The 14247-nt window shown below is 46.4% G+C and overlaps 1 protein-coding gene across 1 annotated transcript in view; it reads left to right on the top strand.

Moving 5' to 3' along the window:
- Positions 1-514: 514 nt before the first annotated feature.
- Positions 515-14247, top strand: part of LRFN2 (leucine rich repeat and fibronectin type III domain containing 2) — a 42133-nt gene continuing 28400 nt past the window's right edge. Inside the window, exon 1 of the mRNA XM_030929137.1 lies at positions 515-1914. Within this exon, the coding sequence (XP_030784997.1) occupies positions 515-1914 (1400 nt within the window). The remainder of the gene's footprint in view (positions 1915-14247) is intronic.

Below are 14247 nucleotides of genomic sequence, written 5' to 3'. Positions count from 1 at the left end.
GTAAAATTATGTCTCAAAATACAGCCATAACATCCTTTCAAACTCAATTATTGGATAAGCCAATGGTATGGTATCCCATCCATCCATCCATCCATCCATCCATCCATCCATCCATCCATTCAACAGATAGTTATTGAGCAGCTACTGTGTTCCAGGCATTGAGCTAGGTAATTGGGATATAGCAGTTAGTAAAACAGGCAAAAGTACCTGCCCTCTTTAGAGCTGACCGTATAGGACTGATACAGGAAACAATAAGTAAACATCATAAATAAGTAAACTAAATAGTGTGTTAGAAGGTGATAGAAGCTAAGGAAAAGAGAAACAGTGAAACTGCATTAGAGGGATTCGTGGAAGAGATTAGGTCTTGCCTGAGCACATGCCATTCTCTGTCACTCCCTAAGCAGTGAGAGTTAATGTGAGGGAGGAAGCTCTGGGTGAGTGCATTAGGAATTTGCCTCCTGACCCTGATCTTGTGTTTCTCCTTTCCAGGCACCGTGGCCTGAGTGACCAGACCATGGAGACCCTGCTTGGTGGCCTGCTGGCGTTTGGCATGGCGTTTGCTGTGGTCGACGCCTGCCCCAAGTACTGTGTCTGCCAGAACCTGTCTGAGTCACTGGGTACCCTGTGCCCCTCCAAGGGGCTGCTCTTTGTACCCCCTGATATTGACCGGCGGACAGTGGAGCTGCGTCTGGGCGGCAACTTCATCATCCACATCAGCCGCCAGGACTTTGCCAACATGACGGGGCTGGTGGACCTGACCCTGTCCAGGAACACCATCAGCCACATCCAGCCCTTTTCCTTTCTGGACCTCGAGAGCCTCCGCTCCCTGCATCTCGATAGCAATCGGCTGCCAAGCCTTGGGGAGGACACCCTCCGGGGCCTGGTCAACCTGCAACACCTTATTGTGAACAACAACCAGCTGGGCGGCATTGCAGATGAGGCTTTTGAGGACTTCCTGCTGACACTGGAGGACCTGGACCTCTCCTACAACAACCTCCATGGCCTGCCGTGGGACTCCGTGCGGCGCATGGTCAACCTCCACCAGCTGAGCCTGGACCACAACCTGCTGGACCACATTGCTGAGGGCACCTTTGCAGACCTGCAGAAATTGGCCCGCCTGGATCTCACCTCCAACCGGCTGCAGAAGCTGCCCCCTGATCCCATCTTTGCCCGCTCCCAGGCTTCGGCTTTGACAGCCACTCCCTTTGCCCCACCCTTGTCCTTTAGTTTTGGGGGTAACCCACTTCACTGCAATTGTGAGCTTCTCTGGCTGCGGAGGCTCGAGCGAGATGACGACCTGGAAACCTGTGGCTCCCCGGGGGGCCTCAAGGGTCGCTACTTCTGGCATGTGCGTGAGGAGGAGTTTGTGTGCGAGCCGCCTCTCATCACCCAGCACACACACAAGCTGCTGGTTCTGGAGGGCCAGGCAGCCACACTCAAGTGCAAAGCCATCGGGGACCCCAGCCCCCTTATCCACTGGGTAGCCCCCGATGACCGCCTGGTAGGGAACTCCTCAAGGACCGCTGTCTATGACAATGGCACCCTGGACATCTTCATCACCACATCTCAGGACAGTGGTGCCTTCACCTGCATTGCTGCCAATGCCGCCGGAGAGGCCACAGCCACGGTGGAGGTCTCCATCGTCCAGCTGCCACACCTCAGCAACAGCACCAGCCGCACTGCACCCCCCAAGTCCCGCCTCTCAGACATCACTGGTTCCAGCAAGACCAGCCGGGGAGGTGGAGGCAGTGGGGGCGGAGAGCCTCCCAAAAGCCCCCCAGAACGGGCTGTGCTTGTGTCTGAAGTGACTACCACCTCAGCTCTGGTCAAGTGGTCTGTCAGCAAGTCAGCACCCCGGGTGAAGATGTACCAGCTGCAGTACAACTGCTCTGACGATGAGGTACTGATTTACAGGTGAGCGAGCGGCTGTGGCAAAGGCAGGGAGGGTGTCTGGCTGGGGAAGAAGGAGGGCATGGGGAGGCTTTGGGGCTTCTCCCATCCATACCCCTCTTCCCCAAAGGTGTCTGTGGGGATTCTGGGGTAAACTGTGCCATTTGTGCAGGTAAGAGGAAATAGAAAGAACATCAACTGCAAGGCTAAGAAGAAAAGAAACCCACATGGTTAGCCTGAGAGATATGTGTAGAGAAAGACCACACCTCCTGGCTGGGTGGCTATGGTCAGTGGTCATGTGGCTATGAGCTTCTCAATATTCTGTTCTGAGCCCAGATGGAGGATATACAAGGACAATGAATAGACCTCTTGACTGAAAGTTTTGACTCCCCCAAGGAGGAATGCATTTGACCTTCACCTGGACTCATATACAGTCATGGTTAAGGCTCTGAGGTCAGAAAGAGTGGGATTCAAATGATGGCTTTTCCACTTGCTGGTCATTTCATTCTCCTGGCCTACCTCAGTTTTCTCATCTGTAAAATAGGGGTAATTAATACCTGACTTAGTTTGGACACTCACTAAATGCACTTATTCAGTTTTGGTAACTGAATCAAACTGGCTTTAAAAAAAAAGAGAGAGAAAGGGAGCGGGAGTGTGTTGACTCATGTCATTAATAAGTCAGGAACCTGCTTCAGGTTCAGCTGGATCAAAGGTCCCCACAAACCTGTATTCTCAGTTTCTTACCTCCCTGAAGTTCTATTTTTCTCTGGGTTGGCTTCACCATCAGGCAGTCTCTTTCCTCTGGGAGACTTCTGCTGGGTCCTCTAAGCAGCCCTAGAACGGACTTAGAGCCCTAGAGGGAGAAGAGCTTCGCATTCCCAATTGAGCGCTGATTGAGTCAGACCACATCACGTGAGCCCCCTGGGTCTTACAGGTAGCGTCAGCCCTCTCTCCTGTGCTGAACCTCCTGGACCTTAGTCTCTTCATCTAGAAGTGCAGACAATGATATTGACCTTGGAAAGTTCTTTGAAAATCAAGGGGTCTTTCCTAGGTCTGGTAGAAAAGGAGGTTAAGTGTGGAAAGCTGCAATAGAATCACACAAGTCATTCAGAGGGAAGAAGGTCACAGAGAGACAGAAGCCAGGGGCCGAAATGCTGACCACAGATGAGTTCCCTTATATGAAACATGAAGGACATGGCCTAGAACCTTATCGCTCAAGGAATGTATGGTCTCCTTTGAAATTCTGTGTGTTTTATTTTATGCATGTAAAATGATTATTTGGAGATGGGATCCCATGAGTTTCATCAGACAGCCAAAGGGCCCATGGTGCAAGAGAGATCAAGAATACTTGATCCATCCTGGAGGTCTCCTCCAGCTCTGACTGTCTGAGTTGATGAGTCTCTGGATGGGAAGCTTTGTGGGAGAAGAGTACATGGGGAAGAATAGAGTCAATGTGATTGAGGCTGGGTGTGTCATGGAAACCGTAGTGGAGCTGGGGAACTCCCGTTACCTGGCAGCTACTGGTCTTGTCTGGACAGCAGTGTTGCGTCTCAGGATGGAGAGAAAGCAGTATTGGAACTTACCCACATGCATATATGAACATATATAGGAATATATAGATAGGGGCATATAGTCAAACTTAAATATGCATATATGTATTTTTCTCATTATAAAAGTCATAGTCTTTATTGAAAATTTGGAAAGTAGGGAAAATTGATGAAGAAGGAAATAAAAATTACCTATAATCCCACCATCCAAAGTTAGTAAGAGAAATTTGGAAGGTGTCTGAGTTCATTCAAATGGTATTTATAATCAATCTAGTGTATATTCTGTATCTTAATTCTTCCCACTCAACATTACAGCTTGCTTAGTTCCCATGGTATTAAAATATTTTTTATTTGGCTGTATTATAATTTATTTAACTAACCTTCTATTATTGGACATTCAGGTGGTTTCTCATTTTTCATTATTAAAAGTAATACAGTGAGAGATATTTTTGCACATAAATATATTTGTGCAAATTCAGTGATTTCTTTAGCATATTTTTCTAGGAGTTGAATTACTGGTTTATGGGTAAATTATAATCTTTATACATTACATATAAATATTTACCCTTTCACCAGTGGAAGCACTCATTTTGATCACACTTTTGCCAATATTGAATATATAATTACTTTCATCTTTGCCAATTTGAGAGGTGAAAAATGGCACTTGCTTTAATTTGCATTTCTTTGCTAACTTGTGAGGTTGACCTTTTGAAAATAAATATATTTCTTTACTTGTGAATTTATTGTATGGTCATGACTTTGACAAAAAAAAAAAAAAAAATGTAAAGGCAAAAAGCTACCAGCTCTGCGGTTTGCACAGGGAAACGCAGTTTGTGAGGGGGAAAGAAGATGTTGGCTTCCACAAGGCAACATGCCAGCATTGCCAAAATGGCGCAGCTCACCGGGGGTCTCAAAGATACCCTGGGAGGAGGAGGGGAAGGCTTGGGGTAGGCTCCTGTAATCACTCAAGGTGGGAACTCAAATTGCTTTTATTTGGTGATTGAGAACCTGGAGACACTAACTTTCTAAATATAATGCAAATTAAATGGAAGCATCAGAAACCTTGGAATAAAAAAATGCAGCTAGCAATAGTGACTTCTCAGGGCTGGTTACACAGACAAGAGGAGATACAGCATGGAAATCCTCCAAATAGTGGGGGCATATAGTAGTAAACACTCAAAGATTATTATTATCAGTATTAGTGGTAGTACTCATAGTACTACTAGCAGTAGTAGTAGCAGTGAGAATAATAGTAGTATAAAATAAGACTAGCATCACATCCACCATCCTGGGGAAGAAAGTGGAAGAGGAAGGTTAGATATGCAATTCAATCTTCTCTTTAAGAAGACAAATTTCAGGCCGGGTGCGGTGGCTCAAGCCTGTAATCCCAGCACTTTGGGAGGCCGAGACGGGCGGATCACGAGGTCAGGAGATCGAGACCATCCTGGCTAACACGGTGAAACCCCGTCTCTACTAAAAACTACAAAAAACTAGCTGGACGAGGTGGCGGCGCCTGTAGTCCCAGCTACCCAGGAGGCTGAGGCAGGAGAATGGCGAGAACCTGGGAGGCGGAGCTTGCAGTGAGCTGAGATCCGGCCACGGCCACAGCACTCCAGCCTGGGTGACAGAGTGAGACTCTGTCTCAAAAAAAAAAAAAAAAAAAAAAAAAAAAAGAAGACAAATTTCCAAAATTTTTGAGGAAAAAGTAAGCGCAAGTCTGTAGCCAGATAATAGTAATAGCAATCACTGGCCAACATTACTGCCAGGCTACTATGTGTTTGATGCTTAGCTTTTACAGGTGGTATCTCATTTAATCCTTCTGGATATATGAAGAAGCATAAAAGACCAAGAGAATTAAAAAATAAAATTCGTTCAAGAACACACAGCAGAAGGAGACAGGGCTGTGATTTGAACTCCGGCCTCTGGCTTCAGCACCCAGACTCAACCCCTGTGGTCATGCTGCCCACTGTCCTAAAAGGGATTACGGCTTGAGAGAAATAGGAGACTCTAATACAGAATCTGGATTTTTAGAAAATAAATTGTCCTCATTAGAAAGAGTGGACATCAGCGGGCACAGGGCTCTCTGCCTTGCTCATTTTAACCGGAAGGCATACAAAAGAAGGGAGGAAAGGTCTACATCTGAAGATGAGTATTGAAGAGGAGCACATGCTGTACAGAGAAACCTAAATGCAGCCAAAGAGGACTTTTTAGTCCATGTTTATGTCCAAGAAGAAAAAATGCTGGTTGGGAAAGAAGTTACAATGAGAATAGATAAGAGGCAAAGAGTTGCAACTTGCAACTTGCCTCCATCTTCCCCAGCAAGGAGAAAAGCAGCAGCAGCAACAGCAGCAATAATAGTACACACCTGCATTGGTGGATTATTTGTGCTGGTCACTATTCTAAGGGTTCTATATGCACTAACTCATTTAGTTCTCACAAACCCTTAGGAGGTTAAAAACTATTATTTCACTTTACGTAGAAGAAACTTGCTCAAGGTGTTAAACAGGGGGTAAGTAGCAGAGATGGAATCTGAATATAGGCAGCCTGTATATTTGCCCAAAGCCTCAACCTAACAAGACCAATACTATGGAGAGGGATGCCAAAGCCCAACAGGCCTGCATAACAGTGCCGTCCATGAGTTCTGGTCACCAGGCCCTGATGGGTCACATGTAGGTGAGTAAGGACTAAAGGAGCAAGTAGATGAGGTTCTCAAGCCCATGGTGGTGATTCTGAGATAGCATGGACAGAGAGATGCCTGAGACAGGAAAGGGGTGAATATTCTGATTTTCAGGGAATCAACTCTCTAATGCTTAGGGTGTTAGGCTAGACATGGAGTCCCTATACAATTCTGGAAAGACTTTCTCAATAGGTAGCTGTGAGCGCTTGGAAAAGAATGCTAACCTAACATGGGTTCACTAAGGGCAAATCTTGCCAAGTCATTGAACCATGTCTTCAGGAGATGCTGTGGACCAGTAGTTCTCAACCTTTTTATCTGCCCCCTTGTCGTTCATGAGGGCAGTGCTTCTCAGAGATATCCCCACTTGCATAGTGATTCTCAGCTGGACCAGCATCTCTGGAGTGACAGGTACACTTGGAAAATGTCCTAGGAGTTTCTGCTGGCTGTGAGTCACTACCATAAACAGAGCACATCACAATCGTACAGGACATTTGGTGAACTCTCATGCTGTCTTGGGGACAAAATGGAGAAATGTAAACTGATGAAGTGAAGTTGTAACTGGTCAGATAACCAGATTGATTAATAAATTGATGCGAATATGCCAGAAAGCCTTTGGTTTCTGCCTCAACATCTGTCCCATTTCTGTACTGCCAGTGTATTTTCTAATTGAGATTGATAAATACACAGAAAATAGGCTTGGCCAATTGGCATGTTGACAAAACTATCAATCAATCAATCATCTATCTTCATTTTGGTTCAAGGAATCAATTGCAATTGCACAAGTTCAAGGTGAGGAAAATCTGGCTCGACTGAAATTCTGTGTGCCTAGGCTCAGAGTTGTAGTTGATCTTGAGGATGTTATGGCCACAATGTGATGGAACCGGTGAGAGACTCCTGTCATTTTTAGTTGCGTTAATGGAAGTATAGTGGTCAGATCATGAGAGGTTATGGTTCTGCTGAGTCATTGTAGCTGGTCAGAGCAGAGCTTTAATATGTTTAATTCTGGATGGTACAGTCTTGGGAGTCATGTTTATAAGCTGCAGTGTATCCAGAGGAGGGCTGATGAGAATGAGGTTCTGGAAGCTCACGTGAAATGGGAGAAGTTCACCTTGGAGATGAGAAGATTTAGAAAAGAAGTCATGGCTCCTTTAACTTATTCGAAGAATTTGTGGGTGGAAAAGAGGAAAAGACACACACACACACACACACACACACACACACACACACACACATGCGTGCATGGAAGTAGGCATTGGCCCGTTACAAAAACAAAATTCCAACAGCAACAGCCTTACACATGTCTCTCATTGCTCTCCATCTGGCTCCGAAATGATTTGGCTTTGTATCTATCTTCCTCGCTAGCATGTGATATTCATGCATGCTCATCTTCATGTCCTCAGCCCTTAGTAAGTCCTGGTCCAAAATAGCTATTGAGTCAACATTTGGTGAACTGGACAGACTGGAAATCAAAGCTCAAAGCTGCCCAACAGCAGATTAAAGTAAAAGCTGCCACAAAGTAGTGAGCTGCCCGTACCAAAAGGGTTCAATAGAACCTGGCTGACTCCATTACAGGGGTACTAAGCAGGCAGCCTGACTTTCAGGCAGGAGTGAAAACATTTAACTTAAATGATCCCAGCTCTCATAGTGTGTGGATCTACTCAAGACTTTCAGAATCCCATGATCAAGATAATATGGCTTCCACTGTTGCTAAATTCACCTGCTTTTACTAGTTGGGGACACTGTGTCAGCTCGCCTCCTGGGGTTAGGGTACCATATCTCACAGGCATTTAAGCTCCAGGGCCTGAGGTCAGAGACAAAAATCTTGGCAGAGGCCCAGAGAACCCAACTAGACCTGGACGTAGGCCATTGACAGGTCACCAGTGAACCACCTCAAGGTTTCATAGAAACCCCTGAGCTGTGAGCGATGTCTGAAAACATCAGGGTCTAGTCTACATACCAGGAAGGAGGAGCAAAGGCACGGATCACCCCAAATCATGGATAACTCAGACCAGATTTGAATTAGGCTATATAAAATAGTGCCTTGCTCTTTTTTCAGCTAATAAGCTCCCTCATTATTTAACGATCCTGGCTGCACTCCCAAGCTGCTTGCCCTTCCTGAGTACACGCAGCTGAGCCCTGCAGGCAGGCGCTGTGACACACTGGAGACAGACAGTCTGCAAGCGGGGCCTGGCCTGTTTCCTGTGTGACTGGGGAGGGCTGATTGTCATGTCCCTCAATGCCAGGGCCCACCCTGTCAGGAAGGGGCTGGCACTAATGGTGTCAGCAACAAAGGGGAGAGGAGTCAATGAGGGGTAGGGAAAGTTTGGGAGAGGGAGGTCGGAAAGGCAGCCTCCCCTGCCACCCTGGAGGCAGCAACAGCCCACCCCAGCTTGGCTTCATCCCTGGGGTGACATGGAAAGTTAAATGTCCTGCATGTCATTATCAGCCCAAGTGACATTCACAAACACTTGTCTCTAAGAGTTGTCAAGAACATCTGTCACCAAGCGTGATGTTGGAATGGTCCCCAGGAGGGCCAGGGGAAGAGCAGGCGTGCTCCTGAGGCAGTCAGCCGGGATGCAGCTGTGCCTTGTGCTGCTCGTTATGCTGCCCCCATCCTCGTGTAGAAAAGTGAGGGGCTGTGAGGAGAGAGACCCTGAAGATGGGGAGATGACAGCCACCCCAGCCCCCGTCCGACCCTATCTGCAGGCTCCCTTTCCCATGCTATGTCTTCCGTGGTTGTTAGACACACGTCCTGTCCTGGGAGACCGGACCACCCTACTGAGTTTTGCAGGGCTGGGGCAGGGGGCTGCGTCTTTTACTGCTGCTCTGTCTTCCATCTGGAGAAAGGACAAGAGGGCAGATTCAGCAAGTTTTCACCTCATCAGGATCTTACCACTCCACATCTCAGTGGAGCTCTGCCCTACCCCATGAAAAGACAGCCATCTCTACTGTGGGTTGGAGAAAAATTTACTCGTGAAATCAACATCTCAGGATCTGGGGCCATGGGGAGAAGCTGGTGGGAACAGGTGTTCCTAAAGGGAGATGCTGTTAGGGACAGGTGTTCTCTAAAGGGAGTGGGGCATGCCAGGGACAGGACCTGTGAGAGAAGATTCTTTGACTCAGCTGTTTCCCCAGAGGGTCTGGACTCTTCTGGAAGGGTGGGTTGAGTACCGACAGGCAGAGGAAGAGAATGGTATAGAGGAGGAAATAGGGGTGGACAGGGAGGAAAGGTAACTCCTTGGTCAGAACCCAAATCAAAATCAACCTGCCTTGGATTTTGTATTTTCTAATTTTTTTTTTTCACACTGTTGAAACATGACATCTACAAGAGAGGATGCAAAAGACAATAATGTTAAACCCATTTTATAGATAGTAAAACTAGTCTCAAACAGATTGAGTAGATTTTACAAAGTTATCCAAAGCAAAGACTAAGAAATGTAGTCTTCTACATCCAGCCCTTTCCACTGTGCTATGTACCTGCTGTGAGGCACTTCTCGTTAAGGCCCCAAAGAGTCCTTATTAAGGCTGGAGACATGGGTTGGGGACACCAGCTGTAATTTCTCTTTCTGGGAAGTATGGAGTAGCTTTCTGGAAGTCCACAGGGATTTTCTGTCAGCTTTAGTCGAGACTCAGTCTCATACTTCTAAGTTCCAGCAAAGTTGGGGAAACGGGGTGCCAGTGAGAAGCTTGGTTCCACTCTACCACCTGGGATCGTCCAGGTAATCAATGGGCAAGATGAAGATTTCTGGGTTGCATGTCACCAGGTAAGCCACTGTGAAGTGATGGAGTTGCTAGAGGCATCACAAAAAAAATGACTCTGGAGTCAGAAGTCCAGGGTGGTGATTAGGATGAACAGAAAACTCAACTACTATGATTTAAACTCATAAGGTTTTATAATATCTCACGTAAAAGAAGACCAGTGGAAGATAATTTAGGATTGGTTTTCTGGGTAGCATGGTCATCAGGAGCCCAGATCCTTCTGTCTTTCTGTCCTACCATCCTCAGCACACAATTTCTGTCCTTAAGGTCACTTAATAGTACAAAATGGTTGCTGGAGCACCAATGATCCCATCTCCCTTTATGCAATAGGAAAGATGGAAACAAGAAGGGCAAGAAAGCAAAGTGGGGAGTTTCTCAGAATCCCCATCCAATAACTTCTCCTTGCATTTCACTGGGCACACATTTCTGCAAAGGAATCTAGGAAATGTAGGGTTATTTTTTCCAAGTTAGGCACAATGCACCCTCAGTAATGTAGAGAAGATAGGAAGGCAGGTAGCACATCTACACAACTCCATCATTTACTAGTCCTGGGACCATGGGAAAATCACTTTACTGCTCTCCATCTTTATTTTCTCATCTGTAAAATGAGAACAGAGATTCCTTTCTGCATATTTCATAGGATTGTGGTGAGGACTGAATGAACTCATGTATTTGAAAAAGGATTCTTCATAGTCAGCAGTGGCGTACTGGTTACCTGAGAGTACTTATGATTACTAGGAGCCTGCCCACTTTTTCTTCTTGGACCTCTCTTCTAGTCCCTGTTCCCCAGCCTGCCTCCTGTGTCTCCATTTTTCAAAACCAACAGAGCTGTAAACTTGGAAAATGATCTGATGAGGTTTTAAGGGATCAAATTATAAGGTATAACCCCTTTCAGAAATATTTTCACTTCAATTGGGAGCTCTGAAAGACCCAAAGGAGTGAATCCCTGATGGTGGAGTTTTAAAACCCACAGTAGGTTTGTGCATGGGGAGATGTTTTTCACGGCACCTTCTAAGAGCGTCTCAAGTCGTATTACTATCCCCACATCCTGCCCCTCTTGCTGTCCTCAAGAAGGTGACACCACTGGGATTCAAAAAGCTTCAGAGCATCTGTTTAGAGGTAACTAATTTCTCCACGCTATTCCCTTCTCAATCTCCAAAAGCTGTGGCTGGAGAGAGCTCCAAAGATAAAAAGTAATTAGCAAGAGTAAAGAGATTACAGCACGTATCCCGTCTCCGTCTCTTCTGAAATGAAGCTTTTTCCCCCTCCAGTAAGAGATAACAAGAGAACCAGTCCAATTAATTTTACGTATGTTTGGTTATTTGGAGATGGGAGTGGGGATATCATTTATTCTATACCAGGAAAACACCAAAAAGGGCTTACAGAGGGATGGGGTTAGGCCTGGAGGAGTGCCTGGGACTTGGGGACGATGCTGTGATGGTGGCCATCAAAACGACACCAAACACTTATCTCACAACTGAACTTTTCCAGGCATGTTCGTGTTCATAGAATCCAGCTCCGCTCAGCCTCATTAACAACCCAGGTCAGACCAGGAGTGGGGAAGGTGTGGAACTCGGGCATTCTGACCCTGAGCCCAGGACTTCCTACCCACCCATGTTTCCCAACCCTGACTGTGTTTTGGAACCCCTTGAGGAGTGGCATCCCCCCATCTAAAAAGGGATTCTGAGTCAGTTTGTGTTGGTGCCTGGATATTCACGTTTTTAAGGCTCTCCCATTGATTCTGACATGCATTCAGCATCATGCCCAGTGAAATCAGGGGTTTGGACAGCACTGGTAGACAGAGTTTCTGTAAATCCACAGCTAGGGAATTGGTCTCTAAACTGCTAGTGAGGGAAGAAGCCAGAAGGCCTGGGTTCAATCCCAGCTCTACCATGCACTACTCATCTCTTTGAGATTTGCTTCATCTAACATTGGAATAAAATATCTTTTCTCTATGGGGTTATCTCCAAAGAGATATCATATGTGGAAACACTTTGGAAACAAAAATACCATGTGCATTTCAGTTGCTGGAGCCATTTTTTTTAACCCCTCAGCTGAGTCTGAGTAATTACCATAAGAAAGATGGAATTAGGGGCTCCAGATATGGGCTCTTGTGATCTCCCTTCTCTTTACTTGTCTGAACCTCAGGCTCCTCACCTTCTAAATGGGGATAATGATAACTCACCAGGTTGTTGTAAAATTGGAAAGAGATGACACAGCATGAAAGAACATCTTCATAAAATGTGAAGTGCTTCTAGTAGCAGAAATCTGACTTTTCCAAATTTGGGGGTTATTTCCATCATTCTGAAAACCAAAAATAAAATTCTAAGGCCCCCCAACCAATTGAATGAACCCCTCCACTCAGCCAAGAGCATTCCAAAGTTAACCTGAACTTTTGTGAGTTCACAATTCTGTCAAAAGCATTCCAAAAACTTGGCCATGATGGGAATGGGAAGCCACACGTGCCTCATTATACCCTCCTCTCTTTCCGAATTACTGACAGAACAGACTCTTCAAGTCTGATAAGAAACATTTACAATCTATTTTCTCTGAATCCTGCTACCTGGAGGCTTCATCTGCATGATAAAACCTTGGTCTCCACAACCCTTCATTGTTACCCAGACACTCCTTTCTGTTGATAATGACTCAGCCAATTGCCAATCAGAACATCTTTAAATCTACCTATTACCTCGAAGTGACCCACCTCTTGTCTTTCCAGTTTGAACCAATGTACATCTTGCATGTACTGATTGATGTGTTATGTCTCCCTCAAATGTATAAAAGCAAGCTGCACCCAGACTACCTTGGGCACGTGTTGTCAGGACCTCCTGAGGCTGCGTCATGGGCACGTCCTTAACCTTGGCAAAAGAAACTTTCTAAATGGATTGAGACCTGTCAGATACTTTTGTGAGTTCACAATTCTGTCAAAGCATTCCAGAAGGAGGTAGTTCAGAGCTGGTATGGGAGCTCCATGGAGTCAGGGACTGAGGCAAGTCAATTGCATTATTCTTAATGTGTGGCTCACTGCTCCTGCTCTTGCTCACATTCTCTACCTGGAGATTTTCTCTGGTGTGGCCTATCCATAGGGGAGTTGCCAACCCTGGGATCAGCCCTCAGCCTTTAACAGAGTTTGGAGGATTAATACCCCAGCTTCCTTACCCTTGGAGAAAGGTGATACATGGTCTATGCTCGCTCCCAGGGGCTCCCAGTAGGGGTGGGCCCCAATTGCCCACAGTGGTAACTTGCTTAGCAAAATGCCCTGTGTTGACTTCCTTCCACACTTCCTTACCACAGATTCCTGAGCCCACCTCCCAGATAAACTACTCATACTCAAATCCTTGTCTCAGGGTCTGCATCTGGGAAACCCAAACTAAGACAGGCACCAACCCCTTTAAAGGATCCCATCCAGTGGCTTTTACTGCTAGCTTATTGTATTTCTCCCCATGCACATTGGAGGCTGAGGAGGGCAATTGTCTGTTCATGCACGTTGCTCCCCACTAGATAAAATCAGCGTTCTGCCGGGCAGTTAGAAGTGGGGAATGGACATTGGGGAGGCGTACGACGGCCACAGAGCTGCATGGGTGGAAGCATTGCTGCTGTGAGCGTTTCTTGGCACCTGCCCACACAGTCCCAGCAACCAGTAGCCAGTTTGTGGCTGAGGCCAGCCTCGGGGGGAAGCTGATGGGGCTGCTTTCCTGCCTCTCTGTGAATGTTCTTTTCTCATCTCTGGAGACACAGAGCAAAGCAAAGAGGGAAGCTTACCTCTTGCCAATTAGGCCTATGGTCTGGCATGAATGTGTGTGATGGGAGTAGGCACCCTGTGGGTGACAGAAGGGATCACGACAAGAAGTCAAATTAATGTCCATCATCTTCAAGGTCTCAGAGGTGGGGGATGGGTGTGGGAGGAATGGCACAAAACCACAGGATGTGATGGGCCACCCCGGGGTGAACACAGGGCCATGCAGCCATGCACTGTGGATGAATGAGCTTGTTAACTGTTTACAAAAGAGAGCTATTTCCAGCAGGGGTGGGCTCCAAAGGTGTGCTCCGCTGTGCTCTGTGGCTGTGGGGCTGAGGCTGTGGTTGAGAGTGCTAATCCAGACATGTGGATGAACTCCACTTGCATCGTAAAAGAGGTGAGCAGCAGGAAATGAAGCATGGAAGAGATCTGTTAAACAGCAAACCTTTGCACTAGGTCATTAGTCAGTAATGGTATTAAGTAAAGGAGCTTCTCAGTTTAGCAATGAGCCCCCAAAAAGGTTAAAACATAAATGAATTGCTTCGTGAAATTAGTCCACTTGAGCTTTTCCATGAGCTAACTGCCTGGCTTGAGAGGAAGATATTCTGGGGGGCTATGAGGGCAGGTAGAGTGGA

The sequence above is a fragment of the Rhinopithecus roxellana genome, chromosome 4 (genome assembly GCF_007565055.1).
Source record: "Rhinopithecus roxellana isolate Shanxi Qingling chromosome 4, ASM756505v1, whole genome shotgun sequence".
NCBI classification, from domain to species: Eukaryota; Metazoa; Chordata; class Mammalia; order Primates; family Cercopithecidae; genus Rhinopithecus; species Rhinopithecus roxellana.
This window is presented reverse-complemented; position numbering and strand designations above follow the sequence as displayed.